The sequence below is a fragment of the Arachis duranensis genome, chromosome 9 (genome assembly GCF_000817695.3).
Source record: "Arachis duranensis cultivar V14167 chromosome 9, aradu.V14167.gnm2.J7QH, whole genome shotgun sequence".
NCBI lineage: Eukaryota > Viridiplantae > Streptophyta > Magnoliopsida > Fabales > Fabaceae > Arachis > Arachis duranensis.
The window spans coordinates 116,779,108-116,798,952 of record NC_029780.3 but is presented as its reverse complement, the minus strand read 5'-3'; the positions used below and the strand labels follow the sequence as shown (position 1 = coordinate 116,798,952).

Below are 19,845 nucleotides of genomic sequence, written 5' to 3'. Positions count from 1 at the left end.
TTCTCCGGTGGTGAGACTAACTACTATTAGAGTAGTTTTGGCTATGTGTGCTGCATTTGATTTACATATAGAGCAATTAGATGTAAAGACTGCTTTTCTTCATGGAGAACTTGAAGAAGAGATATATATGCTCCAACCAGAAGGTTTTGAAGAACAAGAAAAAGAAAACTTGGTTTGCAGGTTAACTAAATCTCTGTACGGTCTAAAGCAGGCGCCAAGGTGTTGGTACAAGAGATTTGATTCTTTCATTATTAGCCTTGGATACAACAGACTTAGTTCAGATCATTGTACTTATTACAAGAGGTCTGGTGATAATGATTTTATCATTCTACTGTTGTATGTGGATGACATGTTGGTGGTAGGTCCCAACAAAGATCAAATCCAAGAATTGAAGGCACAGTTGGCTATGGAGTTTGATATGAAAGACTTGGGACCAGCAAACAAGATTTTAGGGATGCAAATTCACCGAGACAAAAAAGATAGGAAGATTTGGCTATCGCAAAAGAATTATTTGAAGAAGATCTTGCAACGCTTCAAGTATGCCATGATCTGTACAAGGCCAGATATTGCTCAAGCAGTTGCGGTGGTAAGTCGATTTATGGCAGATCCGGGTAAAGAGCATTGGAATGTTGTTAAGAGGATCTTGAGATACATCAAAGGAACCTCGAATGTTGCATTATGTTTTGGAGGATCAGAATTCATTGTCAATGGATATGTCGATTCAGACTTTGCAGGTGATCTTGATAAATGAAAATCTACTACAAGCTATGTGTTTACACTTGCAGGAGGAGCTGTAAGCTGGCTATCTAAATTACAGACTGTTATAGCTTTATCTACTATAGAAGCTGAATATATGGCAGCTACACAAGCATGCAAGGAAGCTATTTGGATCCAAAGGTTGATAGAAGAACTCGGGCACAAACAACAGAAGATTTCTGTGTATTGTGATAGTCAGAGTGCCTTGCACATTGCAAGGAATCCTGCCTTTCATTCAAGAACAAAACACATTGGAGTACAATATCACTTTGTTCGGGAAGTAGTAGAAGAAGGAAGTGTTGATATGCAGAAGATTCACACTAAAGATAACCTAGCAGATGCCATGACAAAACCAATCAACACAGAAAAGTTTGAATGGTGTAGATCCTCATACGGCCTATGGAATACATGAGCAACATGAATTTTGAAAATTTATCAAAATTAGCTTTAAGTGGGAGATTGTGAAAATTAGTAAAGCTAATTTTAGAAAATATATAAATAAATAATAACTAAATAAAATGAGAGATAATAAACAATCTTAGTTTATAACCTTCGAATTTTAGTGGTTGAAAAAGAGAAGAATTATATACCTCTAATTGACGGATGGTTCATATTGAAGAGACTCACCTATAAATTGAGTTTTTCTTTAATTCATTTCAATCAAGTCATCCAAAGAGAATAACATAATATTTCTTTGAGTAGTTTTCTTCTATATATATATAGAGAGAAGTGTGTTCTTCTTTTGTCAAGAGAGAGTGTTATTGTAGTCTCCTTGTGAGAGAGAGAAGTTGTAATTCTCAAAGAAAGTTATTCAATTGTTTCCATATTTTATACAAATTTCTAATTTTTCATCTCTATATTTTGTTGTATCATTTGTCTGGTACCTAACACGTATCACATATTTTCAACCAATTCTATTTCTTTTAATATCAACTACATTTTTAACTTGATGCTTAAGATTTATGTCATATATTTTTTTATTTAATTTTTATATTTCTAATTGTATAATTATCATTTTTAAGATTAATTTTTGAGTATTACAGTAGTCTGTTAATCTCTTTTAATCTCTTTTCTACAGTAACTTAACAAATAAAGTGATAAATTAACATTTTATTATCATATTGGACACCAATAAGACAATATTGTCTACTTTTGGCACCTAATAAAAGCATACGTGATGTTATTTTGATATATGTTGACATGTAAAATAGTTTTGCATATATTGAAATAATATCACATCTGTTTCATTAAGAAGCTAAAAACAAATGACATCGTTTTATCAGGGTCAAATATGGTATTGGAATATTGGTATATCACTTTATTTGTTGAGTTATGGTCAAAAAAAGATTGATATTATGGTAATACTCGAAAATCAATATTAAAAATAACGAAAATGATTAGTAATTAAAAAAAATTAGTCAAAAATAGTCATAATTTGTTTTATTTAGTATTCATTAATAATAATTAATAAATGCTAAATAAGATAAGTTATGACTATTTTTTTTTTGTTTTCCTAGCATTAATAATGCAACTAAAACTTTAAAGATCAAATCACATATGATGTGAATATCAAAAACTATTTTAGAGTTTTATGTTAGAATAAATCATTTTTATTAATTCAAATAATCCATATTGAATCACCAAAAATTATATATCACAGTGTGAAAGCGTATCTGTACTTATAAAAGTGATAAAAAAGTTGTCTTAATCTTCTTCAACCAAAACCTTCTGTATCATTAATAGGGTTGAATTGTAACTCTTCTGATGGGAAAAGAACTACAGAGGCGGCTTTGGTATGTTGGGACCGAAACCCTAGAGTCACTATTTATATTTGAGCATGATATCTATTAACACTACAAGAAATAAGGGGTTTAGTCACGAAAAAAATTGTGGCTAAACTCTAAGATAACCGTAGCAACTATACATTGGCCACGAAAGAATATTTGTGGCTAATCGGGGGGTTGCATTTTCAATTTGCCACGATTTTAGCGTTATTAGCCACAATTTTAAACATCGTGGAGACCTTCAAAGAGTCACGATTTGTATATCATTGTCCACGCATAATGCCGTGGCTAAATAAGAATAATTAAATAAAAAAGTATAATTCTACTACACTTCATCCGTACTAATAATAATAATAATAATAATAATAATAATAATAATAATAATAATAATAATAATAATAATAATACAAGTCTAAACTTATATATAATAAAAAATAAAAAAAATTAACATAAATAAAATAAATTCTAATCCCTTCTAGATTAAATATATTTAAAATTTCAACTATTACTTATTAAATATATCAATTAAATGTCTAACATATCACTGGATAAACTAGGCACTTTATCACTGTATTTTGATAACAAAAATTTGTACAGAAGCTGCCATATCCATAACTTTTTCTCCAAAGTTTCATCCAGTTTCTCTAGATTTATCACACATCATACATTTTCAACACCAAAGACCTTTCCAATTTACAGCGTTGCTCTACGAGCCATTACACCCAGAAATCGTATCAATAAATTTACGTCATTATCTCGACTTTATCCATGCCCATCAAGTTCCATAATGTCTTTTTCATCCATTTTCAAATGCCAAACTTGAATTGTCGTCCTTTTGTCAGTTGTAATTTCTCCCATAGAAGTATCTGTAATGAATATAAAATTGAATAAAAAAATAAACTAAATATTAGAATTCAAAAAATCACGTAAAAAAAATTGAAATTTCATATACTTTTGACATTCACAACTAAAGGGTCATTATAATCTTTTCTGGTGGGTACTGGTTGAGACTTATTTCACCCAAACCTTCTGCAAGATATTCTGTGTTATCGTAATTCTGCTAAAAGGATCTCTTCTGAATTATTATGTTTTTGTTTCACGAAAAAATCTACTAAAAAAACTAACAAATAACAAAGAAAAAATCGGTATTTTGAGTTTGAAGGATACCCTATCATATGATAGGGTTCATATAGTGTGGTTAAAGAGAGTGCTTTTAAGGTGCTGCAGAAAAGTAGGAGTTAAAAGACAACGTGAATGATGGGAAGTTATATTAAAATTTGTCCGTGATTATTTTAACTTTCCGCCAAAAACTACTTCAGAAGTTAAGCGCACATTAAAATTTTAAATTTTAAAAATTCAGTTTGACCAATGTTGTTTAAATTGTCTTTTAACTTTCTTTAATCTTAAGAGTATTTCTTTCATCCTACTGTTTATTATCTACTAAATATACCTTAAATTATTTTATTTTTAGTACAATAGTTATTTTTTTTAATGGTCAAATATAATAAAAAATTTAAATTTAAATTTTGATTTTGTAATATTTTTATCTTTAATTTTTATTACAATAACAATAAATAACCAAAAAACTACTTTAATAAATATATGACCCTCACAATCTCTCATTTCATGCCGTTGATAGTTGATGATTTAAACAATATACTATTATTTAATTATTTACCTATTATACATGAAACAATATAACAAGAATTATACATTAAGTAAATTTTGTAAATATTTTTACCTAAAAATTTTAATGTTTAATAAATTTTAATTACTAAATTAGTTACTAAAATTTTATTACATTAGACAAATTAATTATCAGATAAAATTGTTATAAGAAATTTTATAAATTAATTTCTTTGTTACTTAATAAAATTTTAAACTTTTATACAAGTGACTCATAAATTAATTAGTATTAATTTTTTTATAACTGAAAATAATTGTAAAATAATTAATTAATGGAATATACCAATTAAATAATAGTAAAAATAAAAAATTTAATTCATAATTTCACAAAATAATTTTTAAAAAGATAATTATACATATAATAAGAGTACAGTACTCACAAAAATATATAGTATGTACTAAACCATGTAAATAAAGACTAATTTTTTTAACTTATTCTCATTTTTTTAAATTCAAAAAATGATAAATAATTTATTTTTAATAAAAACCAAAAAAATTTTATCCTTATGAATTATTGAACTTTTTATTATCTATTCAAATTATATTATTTTAGTTAAATAAATTTTATTTTTATAATTAACTCAAATATTAGAATATTATCTTTATTTTTATAATTTTTTATTTTATCTAAATTCATTTTTTTTATATTTTTAGATTTAATTTCATAAATATGTGTTAATGTTAGAATATTAAAAAAATGATACTATACATTAATAAATTTATTTAAAAAATTAATTTATTGAAGACAGAATAGCCATGGTACGTTAATGTAAGCAAGAAATACAACTACGAAAAATATTGTTTGTAACAAAAGATTAAATTTTAGCCACTGTCATAATATTTTCTGATAAATAAAAGACACGCTCATTTATTTTTATCACGATTTAGTGTTCGTAGTTAAAATTTGGTGGCTAAACACCGTTTTTGTGGTAGTGTAAACTCTAAAAGTTCAAAAGATACTATTTGATTTTATTTTCATTTCATTCTAAATCAAAAGTAATTATGACTTATTTAATTTAGTATTTATAACAATAAATAAGATCACTGTTATATAAATTATTTAATTTAAAATAGTATAATTTGTGATTATAATTAATATATATATTATTCATAAATAAATTAAATAATTTTTTAATATTTTAATATTAAAATATTAGATCCTGGCTCAAAACTTTAAAAAGAAAAAAAAATGTACAGATTCTCTATATTATATACTCCACACCACTTATTAATCCATTTTCTATCAATGTTGAATTTCATCTCTCACTTAATATCTCAATAACAAAATATAGTTAAATTAATTTGTGTCGAAACCTTCTAATATATGTGCGTTCTTCTTGCAACGTGTAGTGTATTCCTTATGTATTTTTTTATCAAAAATAAAAAATTCAAATTTACTATTTTTTATTAGTTCAATATAAAAAGACTATACTATTTAAAATATAACTCGTTAGCTTCTTGTATATTATGTTTACGTATATGATAAATTACATCTCATATTAAAGACATAATCAAGCTAATTAATACAGATATCTTGGGGCTATATATGTCTATTTGAATAGTGCCAAGATCAATCAAACAATATATAATTTATGGGAGAAAATATTAAATATTTTGACCCTGCGACTTTGCAGTCCTCGCAAAGAGTCACTCGGAAAAAGTTCAATAGTTTGCTACTTTGCTTTAATGCGCCGCTACATATACTATACAGCATATATAATAATTATATAGTATAGTACAATATTATAAACTATTATCCATATAAAAATATATTACTGAATATATATTTCTAGTTGAATTACACTATGACTAATAATGCTGGATATAACTAGTGTATAAAAAAAATTGTTAAATATGTTAATTGCATTCGGTGGCATATCCTGATTAGACATGAGTGAATCCGTTGAGAGAAGAAGCTGGACTTAAAAGCAACCAAAGACAAACCTTGGAAACAGGAAACATAATTAACTTTATTTTATCAATATATATATATTTTTTATTTTTTATTAGCTAAGGTTTGGAAAGGAGGGGGGTGTTTGTTTTGTCCTTTGTTTATTTTAGCATACAAGGTTTAATTTATTTATTTTTTTTCGCTTTATGCTCAACTATATAAAATTATAAACATCTTTCTCTATACTAAGCAGGGTTAGTTCACCTATAAAATATAGTAGACTGCTTAATAGTATTAAAAAATAAAAACCCTAACCAAATAGAGGGTCTTGGGTTCCCTTATTTTCCGGGGTGCTATCTCAAAAAATGAAAATATATGTTGAGTATGCACCAACAATGTAATTTGAATTCTTGATGAGGTAAGAAATTATTTTGAATTCTTGATGACCATTATTACTGTTATCTTTATTGTTTTAATTAATATATATATTCTAATCATACTAAGGTTAATTCAATTTTTCATAGAGCCCCAAACCCTATACTTGTAAATTGTAATAGGCTTCCAATTTGGTCACCCTGATTCTTTGTGGATCAGTTCTCATTTTTAATGAATTAATAATTACTTTCCTTTTTACTCAATTTTGTTAGCTACTTAAACAAAAAGATTAGACTTACCAAATATATGTGTAAGAGTTAAAAAATCCAAACAGAAAGAACACAAGATATTGACTTGAGCAATCAATTCCTAAATACATGGGTAAGAGAAAGCAAATTCTTAAATAAAGTAAAGTATTTTATTAAGGATTATTTGAACCGGGTGCAGCTTGATGAGAGGCATAGAAATCCTCCATCTGTGCCAAGCCTCAGCTGCGCCTTTTTTGTGTTTGAGTTGGAAGAATTCTTGCCAGAAATAGGGAATTGGATTATGGTGCAGGTAATTGAGTTTAAGGGTTGGGCTTCAAATGGTAGTGAGAGGTAAACTTTTTCTTTTGTTTTTATTTTTGGGCCTGAAATATGACAAATAATCCATGGGTATTCATACCAGAGGAAGTATAGAGAGTAATGAAGTGCCAATGAGCCATAGCTCACACGGCATTCCGTCTCCTCCCCACTTCAAAGGTCTTGGGTTTGAGTCCTACCAGCTTCATTTGATGAGGAGAAAGTACAAATACTCCATTGACTCTTTAGCGAGATTCTAGATATCATCATTATATTATATTATTATTCAATAGCGGAGTTAAAAATATACTAATTCAAGAACATAAAAAGAACATATAAAGATTAAAATGTACTAATTCAAGAACATATAAATTTATATATAAAAAGAAATAATTACACTTATTAAATAGGAAAATTTAATAGTTATAATTAATATATATTTTATGAGTTAGATGATATTTTGATTTTTTTTAATTTTGTTTTAGTTTATAATTAAAAAGGATTAATCTAAACTGTCTCACAACAAAAAAATTTTAGGACCACAATGGCTGACACTAATAGGTACGATACTAAACAACCACGGTGAAAAAAACCGACTCTTGCAAAAAAAAATATTGAATTCTAATTTCACAATGATTTATTCTACAAATTTAAAACAATTCCATTTACTTATTTTTTTATTTTCTTTTAATGTTTAACATGTGCATTTTCTTTTAAATTGTGATAGATTTAATTACGTCTGACAAGGATATCAAAAATTTTGCATTGTCAGACATAAAAGACATCATATCATGCATTTTTATGAAAAGAGCTTGTAAGAATATCCTTTAATGTCAATTTCTTTTAGTAATAATTACTCATGACAGGATAAACGACTAATAATAGACGAACTCAGTTGTGACAGACGACAATTAGAGACCTTAACATCATTGATGTTGTGCACAGTGATTATGGAATAAAAAGAAGCTTATAACAGGGTTATGAGGGCAATGAATAAATCTGAGGAAAGATTTATTTTTTATAGTCATGGTGGTTGCAGCAAAACATTTCTGTACAACTTGATATTAGTAAAGTTACGTCAGAAGGTAAAATAGTACATAATGTGGCTTCCAGTAGAATAGCATCCCTTTTCTTACCAAATAGTAGGACTGCATACTCTAAATTCATGATACCTTTAACTGTAAATAAATATTCTACGTGCAAATATCCGACAGGACTCACCCCTTACCAAATTGTTAATAGAGACAGATTTAATAATCTGTGATGAAGCACCTGTGCCTAGCAAGTATATTTATGAAGCACTGGATAGATGTTTGAGAGATATTATGAGGTACACATCAATTGCTAATGGCGAGCGTCCATTCGGAGGGAAGGTGATTGTACTCGGTGGAGACTTTAGACAAATATTGCCTGTAACTACAAGAGAATCTCGACATGATATAGTGCGCAAAACCATAAATTCTTCATACCTTTAGGAGTCTGCTGAAGTTTCATGACTGTCAAGGAACATGAGACAAACTATGGGATGCAAAAATGATAACCAACAGGAAATCAAGGAATTTAGTGATTGGTTGTTAAAATTGGTGATGGCCTACGAAGAGATAACTTAGATGAAGAGTCAAAAATTGAGATTCCTATAGATGATAGTTTTATATTCCAAACAGGTATTTGATGAAAGGAAAAGGACACATATCAATTAGATTGAAGGATGGTTCTCTAAGTTATATTTCTGATGTTTTCTATGCTCCTGAACTTGATTACAATTTACTAAATATGGGGCAATTATCTGAGAAGGGATATAAGATGATAAGTTATCGTGGATATTGCACTGTGTTTGACAACAACGGAAGGTTCATAGATAAAGTAAAGATGACTTCAAACAGAATATTTCCATTAAAAATTCAACATGTTAATCCCTCTTGCTTGAATTTTGTGATACTTGATGATAACTGGCTGTGGCATATGCGGTTTGGACATTTTCATTTTTCTGGCCTAAACTACCTGTTAAGAAAAGGATTTGTTTCTGGTCTACCACGGGTTCATATTCCCAATTGTGTTTGTGAGATTTGTCAACTGGGAAAGAAGCACAGAGATTCATTCCCTACAGGAAAGTCATGGAGAGCCAGAAGATTACTTGAAATTGTGCATTCAGATCTCTGTTCTATAGAGATTTCAAGTAAAGGTGGTAGTAGGTACTTTATCACTTTTATTGATGATTTTAGTAGATATACATGGGTATACTTTCTGAAGCAAAAATCAGAAGTATGTGATGTCTTTAAGACATTCAAGGCGTTTGTCGAAAAACAAAGTGGCTGTAAAATCAAAATCCTCAAAATAGACAGAGGAACATAATATCTTGCATGTTCAGAATACTTTAAGTAACATGGAATTCAACACCATCTAATAACTAGATATACTCCTCAACAAAATAGAGTTGCTAAAAGAAAGAATAGAACCATCATGGATATGGTTAGATGCATGCTCAAGACAAAACAAATGCCTAAAGAGTTTTGGGTAGAAGCAGTCGCAACAGCAATTCATATTTTAAACAGGTGTCCAACAAAAAGTGTTTGTGATAAAACTCCAGAGGAAGCTTGGAGAGAAAAGCGGACTTTCATTCGTCATTTTAGAATCTTTCGGTGTATCACTTATTCCCACGTACCAGATCAATTAAGGAAGAAGTTAGATGACAAAGGCGAAAAGTGTATCTCTATCGGCTGTAGCACAGACTCAAAAGCATACAAGTTCTATAATCCAGAAACAAAGAAAGTAATCATCAGCAGAGACGTGACGTTTGATGAGAAAGGCATGTGGGACTGGGACACAAAGACAGAAAAGCAGTCGATTGTAATTTCAAATACATGTGATGATGAAGAAGAAAGACAACCGGACACAACCGAACAACCAGAATCATCTAAAAGACCTCAAAGAGAGCGGAAACTACCTGCTAGATTAGCAGATTATGAAGTTGTCAATGACAACAATCCGTCCGATGAAGAAATAATAAATGTTGCTCTATTTTTAGACTGTGAGCCCTTGAACTTTGAAGAAGCTTCTAAAGATAACAATTGGAAGAAAGTAATTGATGAAAAGATTCATGCCATTGAAAAGAATGACATATGGGAGCTGATAGATTTACCAACAGATAAGAAGCCGATTGGAGTAAAGTGGGTTTACAAGACTAAGTACAGACCCATTGGTGAAGTTGATCATTTCAAGGCAAGATTGGTTGCAAAAGGATACAAACAAAAGCTAGGTATTGATTAATTTAAAGTATTTGCTCCTGTTGTTAGATAGATACTATTTGTATGATTATTTCACTCTCTGCTCAAAATAAGTAGAAGATACATCAGATGAATTTTAAGTCAGCATTTCTAAATGGCACTTTAGAAGAAGAAGTGTACGTTGAGCAACCTGCAGGATAAAAAGTTTTTGGAGAAGAAGATAAAGTTTATAAGTTGAAGAAAGCTTTGTACGGGTTAAAACAAGTACCAAGAGTGTGGTACAAGAAGATTGATTCTTATTTCACTCAGAATGGTTTCAAAAGATGTCCATTTAAGTATACACTTTATATCAAGTTTGTTGAACCTGGAGATATCTTGATCATGTGTCTTTATGTTGACGATTTAATCTTTACTGGTAACAATTTGAAGATAATTGCAGAATTTATGGAGGCTATGATAAATACTTTGAAATGACAGATATGAGCTTGATGCCTTATTTCCTTGGCATCAAAGTTCTTCAAAAAGATAATAGAATTTTCATTTCTCAGGGAAAATATGCAAATGATATTTTGAAGAAATTTTAGATGGAGCACTCAAAACCAGTTTCTACTTTGAGCGAAGAGAAATTAAAATTATTGAAAGAAGATAAAGGAAGAGCAGTAAATCCCACATACTATAAAAGCTTGATTGTAAGTCTAAGGTACTTGATTGTGACCAGACCAGATATTGTGTTTAGAGTTGGTTTGCTTAGCAGATTTATGGAGGAGTCTTGTACCAACCATTTGCAAGCGACAAAACGGATTTTTCGATATATCAAAGGTACTTTAAATGATGGTATTTATTATGAAAATACTAATGAAGTGAATCTTGTCGGTGGGCTAGAGATATAGAAACAAGAAAAAGTACTTCGGGATTTATATTTCATCTTGGTTCTGGTGCAATTTCATGGTCATCAAAGAAACAACAAGTAGTAGTACTCTTTACGGCAGAAGCAGAATATATAGCAACAGCAAGTTGTGCAACGCAAGCAGGGCTAAGAAGAATTCTTGAGAAATTAAACGAGAAACAAAGTACTCCAACAATGATATTTTGTGATAACAAGTCATTTATTGCACTTTGCAAAAATCCTGTGTTCTATAGAAGATCGAAGTATATTGATATTCAATTTCACAAAATCAGAGAGTTGGTGAATGAAAAAGAAGTTTTGATTGAGTAGTGTTCTACTGAAGACCAAGTTGCAGATATATTTACAAAGTCATTAAAGACCGAGTTATTTACAAGTTAAAAAAATGCTTGGAATGATTAACTCTACAAACTTGATTTAAGGGAAGCAATGTTAGAAAATTAAATCAAGTGGTATGCAAGTAACAAAAGTTTAGAAAATCAAAGGCAGAATTTAATTTGAATTCAAAGTGGTTACAAGTTCATGGTTCATCACCAAGATTCTATAAACTTCTTCTTGTGCTATCAACTTGTACAAGTTGAATCCAACATAGAAGACTCTACAATATTCATTAGCATGCACTGTAATTAATTTATTGTCACCACCTTTGATTCTTAGCAACTAAAAAATATTATTTTGATTAAGTAGTTGCCTATAAATAGACTTAAACTCATGTACTGTAAATGTGTTCCTTGAAATGAAAAAAACATGATTATGAGAAGTGTTCTGTTGTTCTGAGTGTTGATGAGTTTGAGAAATTAAAAATGTGGTAGCATTATTACGTGAGTAAGTAATTCTACAGCGAATATAGTATGGGTATTATATTTACACTCAATCATAATCCTTGGCTTTGCAACCGATTTTTGGGAAATTCTTGGGTTTTGTATTTAAAAAGAATTGGAGGTATGTTTGCTTTGGATATGTGGACAAGGTAGCAGACAAGATATATGTTGCAGTTGTCTTGAAAGTAGCCAAACTAAAGGAAATGGTGCAGAGGAACCAACAAGTAAAACTTAAAGTTTGAAGTTTAGTTTTCACCATCCTCATCCATAGTTCACTTAATGTTTAATGATATTGTTAGTGTGATTAGTTTTTCCTTTTATGCCTAGTTTTTTTTTTTGTGTCTGGTTTGTGTGTACTTGATCTTCTGCTTGGTGAGACTTATAAATAAATTATTTATTATTCAATCATTATGTTCTGTATTATCCATATAAATAAAATGATACAAATACACTCCCTTTTATTTGGACATCATCACAGGTAGGCGAAATTCTGGGAACAAAAATAAAGAACCAATAATAACAACAGAGCTATTTCAGATATCATTGAGTCCTTGTGTGTGTTAGGTAGTTAGTTAAATATTAGTTTCTAGTTGAGTACTCTCATCACCATGTAACTATGATCCAAACTATTTCTTTTCTTTTAAACATAAAAAGAGGGATTGGTTAAACTTACCAGGGCACTGTGAGAAATTGTCAGAAGCTTTGCAAAGAGAAGGGAGACCAAGTGCAAGTGTGATATTGATCTTCAATCCAAGGTCAGGATCATCCCTGTCTTTGAGGATAAGACAGACACATTTTTTGTTGTTCTTTAAGGATTCTATGAGGCCACTGCAACAATCTGATGTGGGAGCTTTTGCATCACCACCAAGATATGGCAAACATGTTGCAGTATTTGTTAGTTGTTCTGCACATTTTTGTTTCTCTTGTGCTGAGTCCCCCATTGCATTGCTGATTAATATCAATGCTATTGTTACTAACACTAACTTAGAATCCATATTCAATTATAGAGAATGAATATTGGTGGAGGTAGATTATAATCTTAAAGTTATGTAAACTATTTATATAGAAATTGTGGTTTATTAAAAGGTTATATAAGTAATGTTAGATTCGAAAAGTGGATTGAATTTCTTTTCCCCTTTTTATTCATAGAAAATCATACAAGCAGTTATGACTTATGAATTTTTGTTGAACAATCAGCATTGTTCAAAAGAGGAAAGTAAATGAAGAGTGAGAATGACTAGAGATAGTAGATACTATACTAGATAATAGGATAACCTTACAATGAGATCAAGCTAGCTTATTATGCAGAACATATAAACCACATTTATCAAACTAAACTATGCACTTTGTTATATATAACTTATAGAAGATTGAATAGAGAGAAAAGCCGTGTGAAATGAGCATCAAATGGTGTTAGGATTTCCATGAAAAATAGTATGAATATTATTAGAACAAATTGGAAAACTAAATGTGGAATTTGTAATCATGGTTTTTTCTGATTGACCACAGAAAATGCAAGTTGTACTAAATGGGTTGGTAATGGCAAAAGAACTATAAAAAGAAAAAGTCTTTAAAATAGAAATGTTTCTTAAGCATAATAATGTCTAACGTATTATTTTTCCACCATAAATATATTCCAATGATCAAGTAGTAGTTGTAGTGAGTGTCCTAATCATAACTTGAAGTTTGGTTTTCTTTCCCCAATAAAATGCAAGTAAAAATCAGGAGTCCATGAAGTCAAAGTGTGCAACCGGGAGATTCCACCGTTGACTGGAAAAGTGATGAACCACTTCATAATTCAGATATGAGGATCACAAAAAAATGTTGAGCTACGTGTACAAATATACGTAAAATTAAGGTAGAAACTCACGTACAATTATCTTCGTATAAAATTGATAGTTAAAAACCATTAAATGAGTTTAACATATTTGATTAAATTATCATCTAACGATTCTCAACTATAGACTTCACAAGAAGGCAACAACAGCATGTGAAATCTCACCAACATAACAAGCACTAGCGTGCAATTTGCTGTTCATACAAAGAAAAAGAAAATATTATTTTTCATTTTTAGAAAAGAAATACCAGGTGGATAAAGATTGGAGTTGGTTAAAAGTTTGTATAAGAGTAATATTTGCAAAATAAAGTGTGACGAATAGCAGATTTTTTGCTCCAACTCCTTAATAAAAGTAAAAGATAAAAGATAAATACTTGTACTACACACATATTGTTGACATTCACATATTCAGAAGCATTTCAGAGTCATATATGTGATAGATATGTTATAGACTAATAATTTCACATATAAACTGCACTACACTAATGTGTTAAGCAGCCACTCTTACTATATAGTATATACAATAATATTCCTTCTGGTTTAGCAATTGATCATGGCATCCCCATATGCAACTCAATCTCTTCTCTTGATTCTGTTCATCATTCTAACAACCTTCCTTCACTTCAGTTTATGCATGGTGAAAAGGCTAAACATGACATGCAATGAGAAAGAAAGGAATGCACTCCTCAGCTTCAAGCATGGACTCTCAGACCCTTCCAACAGGCTCTCATCATGGTCTAATGAAAAGGACTGCTGCAGATGGCTAGGAGTTCGCTGCGACAACATCACCGGCCGAGTCGTGGGACTCAATCTCAGCACCCCGCTCAACTCGCCTTACATGGAGTTGAGTGGTGAGATTAGTCCTTCCTTGCTTGAACTAGAATCTTTGATTAGCCTGGACTTGAGTTTGAACTATTTTGTTCATACTCAAATACCAAGCTTCTTTGGCTCAATGAAGGGACTAAGATACTTGGACCGTAGCTTAAGTGGATTCATGGGACTAATCCCTTATCAGCTAGGAAATCTTTCAAACTTGCAGCATCTTAATCTTGGATACAACTATGCTCTTCAAGTTGGTAACCTTAATTGGATTTCAACCCTTTCTTCATTACAATACCTTGATTTGAGTAGTACAGACCTACATAAAGAACTTGATTGGATTCAAGTTTTTGGTGCACTTCCTTCACTTTCAGAATTGCACTTGGAGAATTGTCAAATTGATAACTTATCACCATCAAAAGGGAAAGCCAACTTCACAAATCTCCAAGTGCTTGATCTTTCAAACAACAATCTCAATCAAGGGATACTTTCATGGATTTCTAATCTCAGTAGAACTCTTGTGCAGCTCGATTTGCGAAGTAACTTTCTGCAGGGTGAAGTCCCTGAGATGCTATCAAGAATTCAGAACTTGCAGAGTCTTGTCTTACAAGGAAACCAACTCAATGGGGAACTTCCAGATTCATTAGGCAAGCTTGAGCATCTTGAAGTCTTGGATCTCAGTAACAACACCATCACAGGTCCTATTCCATCATCATTGGCAAATTTATCATCCTTGAGGACCTTAAATCTCGGTCACAACCAACTCAATGGGACAATTCCAAAGAGTTTTGGATACTTGAAAAACCTTCAGGTATTAAATCTTGCTTCAAATTCTTTGACAGGTGGTATCCCTGAAAGTCTAGGAATTCTCTCAAATTTGGTGACATTAGACCTTTCATCAAATTTGTTGGAAGGACCAATGAATGAATTGAATTTTCTAAAACTTTCCAAATTAAAGGAACTTCGAATGTCGTCAACAGAACTATTTTTCAGTGTCAATTCTAGTTGGGTGACCCCTTTTCAACTTGAATATGCTTTGATGAGTTCCTGTGGAGTAGGTTCTAAGTTTCCAACATGGCTTAAGAGGCAAAGTTGTTCAAATCAGGTATCTCAGACAAGGCTCCAATTTGGTTTTGGAATTGGACTTTGCAGCTCGAATTCCTGGATCTCTCTAACAATGAGATAAGTGGAGATCTATCTAATGTCTTCTAAATTCCAGCATCATAAATTTGAGTTCTAATCTATTCAAGGGTCTATTGCCAAGTGTGTCTGCAAATGTTGAAGTGCTGAATATTGCCAACAACTCAATCTCAGGACCAATTTCTCCTTTCTTCTGTGAGAGGATGAATGGTAATTATACTAACAAGTTAGCCGTGCTCGATGTTTCGAACAATCGCTTATCCGGTGATCTTGGTCAATGTTGGATGAATTGGCAAGCTTTAATGCATTTGAACTTAGGCACAAACAAATTGTCTGGTGAAATTCCAAACTCCATAGGGTACTTATCTGGACTAGAGTCTTTGTTGTTAGATGACAATGCCTTTTCTGGATCAGTTCCTTGGACAATGCAAAATTGCTCAATGTTGAAGTTCATTGACATGGGTGACAACCAACTTTCTGATACATTACCAGCATGGATATGGGAAATGCAACCTCTAATGGTTCTTCGCCTTCGATCCAACAAGTTCAAAGGAAGCATTAATCAGAACATGTGCCAACTTTCCTCCCTCATTGTGCTGGACCTTGCCAACAATTCCCTCTCAGGAACAATTCCAAATTGTTTGGATAGCTTGAAGGCAATGGCTGGTGAAGATGACTTCTATGCCAACCCTTTGAAGTACTACTATGGATTTGATTTCAACTATGATAACTACAAAGAAAGTCTTGTTTTGGTTCCAAAAGGAGATGAATTAGAGTACAGAGACAACTTGATCCTTGTGAGAATGATTGACCTCTCAAGTAACAAGCTATCTGGGGCTATTCCAACAGAACTTTCCAAGCTATCTGCGCTGCGGTTTCTGAACTTGTCTAGAAACTATTTGTCTGGAGAGATACCCAAAGACATGGGTAAAATGAAATTGTTGGAGTCCCTTGATCTCTCATTGAACCAAATTATGGGTGAAATCCCTCAAAGCTTGTCTGATTTGTCCTTTCTCAGCTTCTTGAACCTATCATACAACAACTTATCAGGTATGATCCCAACAAGCACTCAGCTTCAGAGCTTTGAGGCACTTAGCTACACAGGTAACCCTGAACTTTGTGGTCCTCCTTTGACAAGTAATTGTTCTAGTGGCCAAGAGTTGTTGGGTGCTGGTTCTGTTGAACATGCTGATGGCATTTTCTTTGATACATCTGACTTTTACAAAGCTATGGGAGTTGGATTTGCTGCTGGGTTTTGGGGGGATTTGCAGTGTTATTTTCTTTAACAGAACTTTCAGGCATGCTTATTTTCGTGTTCTTAATCACTTGGATGATCTTATTTATGTTTCCATAGTCTTGAAGATAAGAAGGTTGATTGCTAAATTATAAGTTTACATTCTAAGAAGTGTGTTATCACAAGGTTGTCTTTGTTAATATAGTCAAATGGTGTCATTTCTGTTTTTATTTACTTTCATTTGTGCTCAAAATTCTTGGATGTTTGAGAAACTCAGAATGTACCTCTGCAGTTAAGATTTTGCTTTATGCTAATTTCCTTCAGTAACTAAAGCTAAAATTTCAAGGTGTCATTGAAGTGAATATATTCATTCCTAAACATATTGTTTTTCTGGGTGACTATCATTACTAACATATTACCACTCTGGAGTAGTTTCTTGCTAATTTCCTAAAAAAAAAGTATATGGTACCAATATACTATCCAAATCTATTGTCGATAATAATTAATTATTATATTTTAATTACAATTAGCATTAACATATATAAAGAGACACATCTATTAAGACATTTTCATTCATAAAAAATATTTTTTTATTTAACACATCCATAAAGACACTTCTATTAAACACAACTATAAATAAGAGTTGGTAGAAGTTGGTAAAATCTTTATTGATTACGTAACGGGATTGTTTCAAATTACAACAATATTTAAAATAATAAAAATTATTTACAATAAAATAGTGTTGTAAATACATTTAATTATATATTGTTACGTTAATAAAAATAATTATTTTTTTATTGACGGTCTAAACAGTTCTTCAATGTGTAACGCGTTTAATATTTAATTTAATAATTTAGGCTTTAATAGGTCGCCTATAAACTAAATTGGGAGCTAAATTTTTTGGCCATTTAACAAATATCTGTTTGTTAACAAATACATATAAAAAAATGTTAATTCTTGTTTAAAATTTAGTCTTTGTTTAGTTTTTTGAAGAATTTATTATTATTTAATTAATTTAAATATTTATTTTTATAGTACTAATTGTTCAAAAAATAAAAATTATTTATTTTTTTTAAATTGAATAAAAAATATTATTTAAAAGATAGCTAATTGCTCTTACACATATATGGATACATGCATGTACATAAATGATACATGTGTATATAATATATAGAAAAAATGTAAATAAATAGTTTTTAATTAATTAATTTTAAATAACTGTAATTAATAATAATTAATTTTATAATTTTAAAAAATAAATTTAAATATTAATATATCATTATACAATTTTTTATGAAGATAAATAATGGTGCAAGTGCAGATATTTTCAAGAGCTTTAAGGTATATTATTCATATCTATTCATTATTGGCTTCTCCTCTACTTGATTAGCTTATTCATTTTCAAATATATTCAATTACAGATGGGATGTGAATGTAGTAAACACTCTTCCAGACTACATGAAATTGATCTTCTTAGCACTCTTCAATAGTGTCGATGGCATAATTGCCTTCCTCATCTCGCAAAATTGCTGTAAATAAAAATTCTGATATTATATGATAAAATTATTAGAAATAATAACTGATGTGGTGAATGTTATCAGTGGTGTGAGTGGTGCAACAAGAACATCATTCCGCCGTTTCATGCCTACCTACAAAATGCAACAATTTTGTCGTCCGGCGAGGCGTTACTTGCTCCTTGGCTCCTTGCTATTTCTTACTAGCTCAAGCTATCGATGATTCCATTACTACTAACTACCTGGTTCGCTCCTCATGCACCATTTTCAGGCTCTACAATGATCGAGAAAGAGTGGAAGAAGATGAACGGAGTTTCACACTGCACCTACCAACATGGTGATGGCCTAGGCAGGCCTGATGATTCAGCACACAACAGAATCAATCTGTTACTTGTTCACCCAATTCCAATTACCTAATTCATAATTAATACAATGTTGCAATTTCACATGCATACATTATTATATATTCCCAATAATTGTTACTAGTTCTCTTCAGTATCAGTGTTTCCAAATGATGTATAACATCAATTATCACTCAATCTATGTGGTAATGTTTGTTAATTGAGACAGAAACACAGTATTGTTAACTAAAATTTCAATTTTGAGAGATAAAATTTTAGTCTTATAAAATTTTTTAGGCTAGAAATTGAAATTGTAATACCATTTATTAGCTGTGCATCCCTCTACTATATATTTACTGTCCAATTTGACACACTTAGCTCAATTTGGTTTATAAGAAATCACCTTTAGGGTGCACGCAGATCGGATCAGATATGGCTAAAATTTCGATCAGATCCATACTAACATCATCGAATCGGATCAGATCTAATATCCGTAATTTTTAAAGTTGGATCAAATCCAATCCGCATATTTGATTGGATATCAGATATATCCGCAAAACACAAAAATTTTTTAAAATTGTATTTATATTAAAAAATATTAATAAAATTCATTTTTTCTATTCTTTTAAATATATTTATTCTTAAAATAATATTAAACATATTTTTCTTAAATAATAATTTAAAATAATACAACATATATGATCATTATTAGTTGAAATAAAATATAAAAAATATTTAATTATTTATTTTTTTATTTTTGCAAATACGTTACAATCCAATCCGATTAATCTACAAATCCGATTTATATCCATAATTTTCAAATCGAATTCGAATAAATAACAGATCCTATCCATTAACACGCCTGATCAATTTCAGTTTATTAAGCTTGCTACCATGCTAGCTAATATAATATAATTTGACTCTCTGATCCAAGAAATAAAGATTAAAAGTCCGTC

General features: G+C 30.6%; 1 protein-coding gene and 1 pseudogene across 1 annotated transcript; one reads left to right on the top strand and one right to left on the bottom strand.

The window, feature by feature from the left end:
• Positions 1–10,404: 10,404 nt before the first annotated feature.
• Positions 10,405–12,945, bottom strand: LOC127741629 (non-specific lipid transfer protein GPI-anchored 14-like). The gene is made up of 2 exons (XM_052254433.1): positions 12,678–12,945; positions 10,405–10,469 (listed from the first exon to the last, which is right to left on the bottom strand). Exons 1-2 carry the CDS (start codon positions 12,943–12,945, stop codon positions 10,405–10,407), a joined length of 333 nt encoding a protein of 110 aa, XP_052110393.1.
• Positions 12,946–14,393: 1,448 nt separating this feature from the next.
• LOC107467769 (receptor-like protein EIX1) lies at positions 14,394–16,682 on the top strand (annotated as a pseudogene).
• The last annotated feature ends 3,163 nt before the right edge of the window (positions 16,683–19,845 follow it).